This window comes from Papaver somniferum, chromosome 9 (genome assembly GCF_003573695.1).
Source record: "Papaver somniferum cultivar HN1 chromosome 9, ASM357369v1, whole genome shotgun sequence".
Taxonomy (NCBI): domain Eukaryota; kingdom Viridiplantae; phylum Streptophyta; class Magnoliopsida; order Ranunculales; family Papaveraceae; genus Papaver; species Papaver somniferum.
This window is the reverse complement of record NC_039366.1, coordinates 35,889,337-35,898,821: the sequence shown is the minus strand read 5'-3', so window position 1 is coordinate 35,898,821 and position 9,485 is coordinate 35,889,337. Positions and strand designations below refer to the sequence as shown.

The window sequence follows — 9,485 nt, the reverse complement described above, 5'->3', positions numbered from 1 at the left end:
CGCTGAAGTTTTAGAATTTTCTCTCCCAGCCATTCAAAGTTCTCTCAACTATCAACATTCAGAGACGGTTAGGTGCAGTGCCATGCAGAAGCAGCTAGCTAGCTTGTGTGTGAATTACAAATTAATGATTTGTACTCTTGTTTCTCTCTTTAGGATGCAAGCATATGCAGTGATACCTCGTACACATTACCAGGTGAAATCTAAAATCCATGATACCTTTGAAGCGCACTGGACATTATTTAGAAATGGTCAATCGTATTTGACATGGCCAAACCCTTGATATAGATGCCACAAAAATAAAAATTTGCTCCTTGGCGGAGCCAGACTTTAGGCTAAGGGGAAGCAAGAATATTTGTAATGGGGTGCAACTAAGGAAAAGCGAGCTTGTATCTTGATATTTAGCAATATTTAGGTTTGGGAGCCAGCTGTTGCACACCTTGCTCTTAACTGGCTCCGCCACTGGCCTATATCGTGACTTAAAATCTAACTCCGTGGTCTAAGTCTGCAGCGTCGTAAAAATACTATTATATAATGACAAAAATTTCTCGATCAACCAAAATTTAAATAGTGATACAAAATCACTCCCACAACTTATCCTGTGATCCAAATTCTATTACAGCTCTAAATTCATCTCGCGCCCCATAATTTGTAGCATAATCCAAAATCTGTCGTGGTAGTTTTTTTCTTTTTATCTTGATCCATGTTTCATGATGGATAATCTATTCCCGTGAAATGTTTGGTCAAATATCTATTTTGTCACCCAAAATTTGCATTGTGGTCCAAAAAATGCTTTTGTGATTTAGGAGAATCATAGGTGAGGGTAGAAGATGTAGAGACAAGGGAAAATGATATCTTATTAGAGAGAGTAGCAATTATAATACATAGGTTTTTGTATATACATATAAAGGGGAAACTAGATGGACCACACACCCATGGATCGTAGGCCCTGTAACGTTGGATGCGTAGCAATTATAATACATAGGTTTTTCTAAGTTTATATACAACATCAAAATAAACTTAGAACATAGTTGGATGGGCATACGTTGACTCATTAAAACCTTGACAAGGAAACCCAGTGGGATAAAACCTTGACGAAGGGAAAAGAGTACAACGTGACGGATGCAAGTAAAGGTGATCAATTGCAGATGATTTTTACAGATGATCACTTTGCTCCGTTGAAGTTGACTAGTTGCTTCACAACTCCTAAGGAAGAAAATCCTTGTAGGAAAGACAATAGTCTTAGCTGGGAAATTACATTCCTGGTGTTTGTTGTTGTTTTATTAAAAACCTTGCCGAGTAACAAAACCATGTGGGAAAAAGTAACCACGGTGAAGGAAAATATTTCAACACACCATTAGATTCTCCCCCTGATGTCAGAAAATTTTCATTAGTCTAATGCAGTCAAAAGGAGTTTATCACACTGTACTTTGGTGACTTAAATGTTTATAAGACCTTGTTGTTGATTCTGGAAGTTACGTTGCTTAACAGACTATTGCATTTCATTTCTTTGATTTAGATATTTTCAGTAATATCAACGCGATATTTATGTCTTCAAAGTTCAACATACTTGATGTTTTCAGTATTGTCTCGCTAAAAACTTTGTCGAGCAACAAAACCCTTTGGGAAAAACTATTCTCGACCGAAGGGAAAAAGAGTACAACACAGCTTCAATTTCGAAGTTAAATATGTCGACATCATATCCTTGGATCCTCCCCCTGATGTCGGCATATCCTCCTGATTACTTTCAGAGTTGTTCCAGACAGTTCCTTTAGTCATGTACTTTTCGAACTGAATATCGGTAATGACTTAGAAAATAGTCTACCATATCTCCCCTGATTACTTTCGTTGGAGAAGAGATTATTGTTCCTTCATAATCAACAACTTTTGGATTGCACTTTCATTAGCATTCCTTTTTATGTCCTTGTAGGGATAAAACAAATTATTTCATTGGTTACTTTTAAGTACATGATTACATTCACTATACTATTCCAATGATGTTGCGTTGGCGCTGAGCTATATCTAGCTAACAAGTTCCCTGAGGATGTAAAATTTGATCAAGTACATTATTATACTAAGTACAAAAATGCGTCTATTGTATTTAGATATGGGAATTTCAACTCCCAACACATATTCGTCATCTTCCTTTAGACGAAATGGTCTCTTACTTGCATTTGAACCTCGACTAATCATGGGAGTGCTATCAGGATGCATGTCTTTGTTAAATTTCCTGACAAATTTAGACATATGCAAACTTGTGGAATTATATACCACAAGCTCAGTATTTGGTCGAGCTTTCCCTAGACTTTTCATCTCAAATTCGGATTTCAAATAGATTTCAAGGTCTCTTATTACATCAAGAGTACCCATCATGTCTGTACCATCGACATAGATAGCTATAATTCCAAATCAGGAACTTTCTTGTGAATACGCAAGAAAAAATACCTTACTTGTCTATCCCCTCCAAATCAGATAGTCACTTAGACGGGTATACCACATCCGTCTGATTGTTTCAATCTATAAGTGAGCGTTATATCTAACTGTGAACGCACTCTGTGGTTTAGAGTCACTTGATTTGGGAAACAAAAGTCTATCAAGTACTTTAGTAAATATCTGCTATCTCTTGATTCTTTAAGGGATACGTAACAACCACATACATATGCTGCATTTCAAGTCCTTTTGAAATTACCAAGCTAATTAAGTAGTAGTATAACGTTCATTACAAGAGAACACTTCCAGGCCTTTGTGAGAAACCTCGCGCCACAAGGCGAGTCTTTATCCTTTAAGACTGCTTTCTTCTCATTATGCTTTGCGACAAATTAATTATGTATGTCCAATAGGCTTTACACTTGGTTGGTTAGCACTACCACACCAAATACCTGTATATTTGTCAGAGAACAAAGTTCTACCTGAATTGTATAGGCTAAATATGATATCCGTTGATATTAAACAACAAGAAGCATGGTTCGATCTCATGTTGCTCTATTTCTTTAAGCAAGTGTATATAAAATAAATCATCAATATGCTCGCATGATCTTTCTATTGACTCGTGCACATTCTCATAATCCACTTGGGAGCCATTGACATGGGTTTATTTTATCACTATGAGGATGAAAGGAGGATTGCTAAAGCAAGCTCCTATACTGAAACCCCAAATAATGTTTTGGTTGGTTTTGCTGATGCTGGGTACCTCTCTGACCCATATAAAGCTCGATCCCAAACTGGTTATGTATTCACCATAGGGAACACAGCGATATCCTGGAGATCGACCAAGCAAACTCTTGTAGCTACCTCCACGAACCACTCGGAGATCATTGCCCTACATGAAACAGTTCGTGAGTGTATATGGTTAAGGTCTGTCATTACACATATTCGAGGGACTAGTGGTTTGAATTCTACAAATGAAGAGCCAACATGCATTTATGAAGATAATGCAGCTTGTATCGAACAGATGAAGCAAGGATATATCAAGGGTGATAATACGAAACATATTTCACCAAAGTTCTTTTACAATCAGCAACAACAGTGTCTCTTAATCATTGAAGTCAACAAAGTACCTTCTGATGAGAATGTGGCTGACTTATTTACTAAGTCACTTCCTAAGTCCTTATTTGAAAAACACGTAAATAGGATTGGACTAAGGAAATTGTCCGAACTCCCTTGATTCAAATCAAGGGGAGATGGCGACATCATGGGGAGTATCTAATGATATGATGTCGACATTAGGGGGAGTGTTTGTTGAACTCTTTTTCCCTTTACCGAGTTTATTTTGTCCCAATGGTTTTTGTTACTCGGCAAGGTTTTTAATGAGACAACAACAACACCATGGTAATGACTCCCGATTAAGATTATCTTTTTCCCAAAGGGTTTTTTATTTTAGGTTTTTCTGAAGAGAGGTGGCCAGCTTTATCAACACGATGTACTCTTTTCCCTTCGTCAAGGTTTTGTCCCACTGGGTTTTCTTTGTCAAGGTTTTAATGAGGCAATACATCTGAAGTTCCTCTTTTGAACCGCACAAAGGGGATTGTTATAGGGCCCATGGCCCATGGATGTGCGGTCCATTAGAATACTAGGGTTTTTGCCTTTTTCCCTTGTATAAATAGAACACTAAACCTATGTAATGGGGTTCTCTCCTCTGGTTAATGAAAAGTCTTTATCTCTTTCCATTATCACTCCAAAACTAACGAAATTTTTTACCTGGAAACATGGATAACCCCTATCAACCAACTTATTTTGATTCCCAATGTCATTGGCTTCGCTAATCAACTAAACAAAAAAATAAAAAAAAATACTGCCATAACCTAGCGATCTCAAAGCTAGAGTCATTGACTTGGCTAGCTTATCAATAGTTACTGAAGATTTAAGTAACAACTGGGAGTGATGGTGTCCATCTATAATTGAGAGAGTTCGACATCAACAAAACTATGAGAAGTTGTCGCATGTTTTTTTCTCTTTAGGGGAACAAGTTTTTGTTTGTAGCTTTTAACGCATACTACAGTCTAACAGCCAAGGTCACTGCTTTATGCAAAAGTTGTTTCCCAGTTGAAAATGAGGTCATTAAGATTGATCCCTGTAAACCACTTAAATACTGAACCCCATTGAAAGATGCATTTTTGATCTCACTTATGATCAATTCTTTTGACCAACCTCTTTTCTTTGCCATTGTTCTTTTATTTCTTTCTAGCTAGATTGACCAAACAATGGCAAATGGAAGCATCCACCATACTTTCTTGGCAATTGGTTTATTTTGACTTGCATCCGGATATCTCTTGAGGGATATCTCTAGTTTGTTACCTAGGAGAGCATTAAATTCTCATGAGGGATATCTCTTGAAGAGTGAAACTGAACTGTTTTTTAAATTGCCTCCGGATATATTTCAAACAAATTGATCCGAAGGTTATTAGGTTTTGTCAAAACCTTTTGTTGGTCTAGTCAATTTTTCGATTAGAATCGTGAGAGAATATTTCAAACAAACTGCAGATGGTTTTGGAAACACTAGTGGAAAATGGAAGTTAAACCACTGTCGGAACAAGAGGTTATATCACAAAAAATAACTGTGTTCATCAGCTCTAATTTTGAAGTGGTTTTTTCCAAAACGACTGTGTCTCACACAAGTTGATTTTGTTCAAAAAACCACTTTTTTCCAACAGTAATATCAATATCACTGATAGACACAGTGGTCCATATCGATTTTATTTTATAAAAAAAATTCAGACTTGATTCAGTTGAATCAAAAGCTACAACCAACAACACAGTATAGGAATTCATAATTATAAATGAGATCAAAATTATGATCATAATGAATTTATTCCTGAATGAGCATTTTATTGCAATCTTCATTACAACTGAAATCACCCTTATTTCATATCTGACAACTTTCAACCCTAATAGTACTCAACTTCAATTCCTTTCACCTACTTAACTAGAAAAACTTCAAAACACCCCCATAAAATTTAGTAGCATTTTACTGGCACCACTTCACCATTCGTGTCTTCATTTGCTGATTGACAGCTTAATTCAAATTATTAGGTCTTCAAAACAGGAGAGGTGGCGACAAGATGTGAATCATACACAATACCTGCATGATATAAGAATATTCAGATGATAGCACCCTCACAAATAGTATGTGGGATGAAACATAATGGTGGAGCTACACGACTATAAGTAGAGATAAATGTCAACCTGCACAGATAATTTCAACCTTGCAAATGATTCTTATGTAACCGAAAAACTCAAGTGGATGAGTTCACTCAAGACAAAAGTACGTTAATTTACCTTGATGAGTCCAATTCTTTTTTGTCGAGTTCATGTTTCACCTTTCCCCCTCTTGGTTCTACCACCTGAGCAATATGTGTAAACACTAATGTAATATCAATTTATCCCTTACGTGTAATATGAGCACTGTCTTGTTATGAATCAGCAACGTTGATTAAATTTTGTAAACACACGAGTATTCATTCGCATACAGGAGCACCAGAGGGTATGAAGTCTCAACTTCTTACTCCCCATCCTTTACTTGCCGTATGGAAAACCTATCAAGATAGACATAAATCCATACATTACAGCAGGGTTCTTATTGATACAAATGTTATCAGCAAAATAAACAGATATGCAACCTCTAATTGGTTCTTTACCCCATGTTGTAATGATTTGTTTTCACAACCATCACCGCAACCACACAGCAGACCACGTTCATATATATAGAATTGATATTGGTACAACAAGTCTGCAAAATTGAAGGTAAGATTACTTTTAGAGAATAAATATAAGATGAAACTAAGAAGCACCACAAAAAAAAAAATGCATATGATATAATGATGGTTCATATGGCACATTCAATCGACAAATTACAGACGGTGTGTACCTGCCCCCGTCTCTGCTAACATATGGAAAATCAACTCCACTTAATTTTGCACAATCATAAATTCTTGGATTAGTGCAAGTCCCTTCACATCTGCATCCAGAGGCTCTTACAGGGAGATTCACATTATTTGCAAGTTTCGTAGACTTGCAGTATTTGAGTCCTTCATGCATTTTCAACAACTCATCAACTATGTATAAACTTTGATTATCTTTTTACACAAAAAGAGAACTTGACTTGATAATGTATATGATAAGGTAATATGGTTGCAAAATTTTGAACTTGCCTTAGGTGCAAGAGGAGGATCAATTAAATTGGTGACAAGAATCAGACTGGCTTCTTGTCCTCCACTTATGTCATGGCACACCAACCTACAACAATTAGATATGTAGGTCAGATACAAGCTTATGATAATGGAAAAGAACTTGTCCTGCCAACTGCTTACACCGCGTCCACGACCACCTCCACCGCCACCATCCCTGCCTCCACCACTACCCTTAGAGTTATGAGAAAGCTCAACCCCCCAACCATTCTTCGCTGATTAAAAAAAAACATTTATGTTAGATTACCTCTAATAAGGATAAGTAAGACATGAGAAATAACTTCCATCTAGTCCAAAATACAATGTCAACAATAGAATACCAAATGAATAAGAAACAAGCTACCATAGAAGAGGGTAATCAAATGACAATAGCATCACTATAGAGTCTGAGAGCAGAGGCCAACTGTGGCCCACACTGCAAGTGAATTTCAATGACAATGTGTAGCCAAGATAATTTTTGGTGTATACTTGAATAGCATAAAGGCCAAAGCAAGTAATGAAAACACATAAAAGATCAAGCTTGTATGACACTTAATAAAATACGAATATCTAATTGTAACATGGATATAATTAATACAAATAGTTCAGTGCAGATCATGCTGCAATTACAGATGCCAAATCATGACTTTCACAGACTACAAATAATATTATACATCATGTGAAATAGCAGAATACATATCCAATTAAGGCAGAGAAGTCATTTTGCTACAGAAGGTTATTGGCGCATAAAACAAGGAACAGATTACAAAAGATTCAAAAAGGCCTGGAGAAGAAATTTGATTTACAAAATCATGTCATTGATATACTTACCAGCCAACTTGTTGACCAAATGCATATTGCAGACTTACCATCCAAATCATTGATCGCATCTAAAGCATCTCTACAGTCATCAAGTTCAACAAAAGCATAACCCGGTGGCTTCCGTGCAACCCAAACACTGCAATTTATCATGAGAACATTCAAGACAAACTACAAAAATTGGAATACTTGAATAAAACAATATGAAGATAGTGCACTGATCTGCAGTTCAATTAGAATTAAGTATCTGATGGAAAGGAAACAACTACTTTTCAGAAGATTCTTTCTACTCACAAATCATATGATCGAGTTCACAAGCATATACTGCGACAGACCTCCCAAAGCTAAATGCATTTAAATATACCCCTTAACTCATACTTCACTTGGTTGTTAGGAAGGTATATGCTTCAAAATATTTTACCTATAAATTTGTTGCAGAACGTAGGGCGAAAAACCAGAATTGTGACTATTAAGGCCCGTCGGAAAGCACAAAGCAAGAAAAAGCTATCTAAGAAGTGAGAATGCTGGCACGAGTGTTGCTCTTCTGCAACCCTGTTAAGAACATATCCATGTGTGAGCTATTAACATAAAATTTAAACAATTGGATCAGAAAAATAAATCCAAGCAAAGCTCAACAAACTTTTTGTATGCTAATCAAACACCATACCTATTTAGTTGTCAATGGAGGATGGCCTTAGAGTCGTTTAAGGTGAAACTTAAAAACTGTAAATTTGGAAACATCTATCTCTGCACAGTTCTTAATCACTTCTGATATATGCCCACGAATGAGTCTCACAGAGACATCTTGGTTATAGTTGTTCTGCATATGGGAAGTGAATTTCAGAACAACAACAACAACAAAAAAAAAAAAAAAACCGAAAAAACAGTGAATCTGCCAACCAACCACGAAATCGCAAAATCCATCAATACAAAATCAAATTTTGCAAAAACTGTCAATGAATCAGGTATTAAGCAAAATATATATATATGACCCAGCACAGGAAAAAAATTAGGGGTTTTGTTTCATATTTCTTACCCTGCCATTTGTAGATGTGATACTTTGAATTACCCAACACAAAGAATCCACTAGGGATGGTCATGGGGCGGGTATGGGGCGGGGATCTTGTACCCCAGTCACTGCCCCGTTCAAAAAAAAAAACTCACACCCTCCCCATTACCCGCTTGATCTGGGACGTGGCGTGTATGGGAAGTACCCGTACGGGGCGGGTTTTTTACGGGTTATCCATTGGAGAACTTGGAATTGTCTCGACATGGTGTTCAGACTGTTCGGATTCACCTCGTGTGGATATAGTTGTCATTTTGGGATCAATGTGTAATATACACATAAAGTAATATAATATATATAATAAAGAAAACTTAAATAATATAATATAATCAATACAATAATTAAATAATATAATATAATATAATTTCTTAGTTTAAATATAATATAAATAATTAATGATATCTTATACTTTTACCTTTTCTTTTCTTTTATAATATAATATAATATAATATCTTAGTTTAAATATAATATAAATAATTAATAAAAATATAAAATCCTAAAATGGGAACGTACGGGGCGGGTATGGGGCGGGGACGTAGAATCCCATCCCAGCCCAATCCCCGCTTCACTAATTTCGGGTATTACTCATACCCAACCCCAACCCCAACTCCGTTTGTACGGGTAAAATCCTACCCAATAGGGGCGGGTACCCACGGGGATGGGTTTGGGTGGGGCAAATGGCCATCCCTAGAATCCACTAATAATTCCTAATGGAAGAATTTCTTCAAACCAAATCCTCTTCATCACTGATTTCTTTGGTACTCTTTTTCAATGATTTCTTCTTTGATTATAAAACGAAATAGAAGAATGGTTGATTAGAACAGATCGAAAAAATAGAAGAAAGAATAAAATGTTACAGATCGAAGAAATAGATGCAAATCCAGAGATCAAATCATCCTTCTGGGAGAATCAATTCAACTTGTGGGACAAAGACTATGGTT

General features: G+C 36.3%; 1 protein-coding gene across 1 annotated transcript; it reads right to left on the bottom strand.

Annotated features, from left to right (window-relative positions):
• Positions 1-6,127: 6,127 nt before the first annotated feature.
• LOC113311778 (serine/arginine-rich splicing factor RSZ22-like) lies at positions 6,128-8,522 on the bottom strand. Its single transcript, XM_026560574.1, has 5 exons — positions 8,515-8,522; positions 7,529-7,617; positions 6,784-6,895; positions 6,645-6,729; positions 6,128-6,223 (listed from the first exon to the last, which is right to left on the bottom strand). Exons 1-5 carry the CDS (start codon positions 8,520-8,522, stop codon positions 6,128-6,130), a joined length of 390 nt encoding a protein of 129 aa, XP_026416359.1.
• Between the last annotated feature and the right edge of the window lie 963 nt (positions 8,523-9,485).

Bases quoted from the DNA above. Each gene is read 5' to 3' on its own strand.
- LOC113311778 (XM_026560574.1), bottom strand. The intron at 6,730-6,783 runs GTTCTTTTCCAT...TAATTGTTGTAG, and splicing joins GTAAGCAGTTGGCAGGACAA to GTTGGTGTGCCATGACATAA. The intron at 6,224-6,644 runs GCAAGTTCAAAA...TCAATTTTGCAG, and splicing joins ATCCTCCTCTTGCACCTAAG to ACTTGTTGTACCAATATCAA.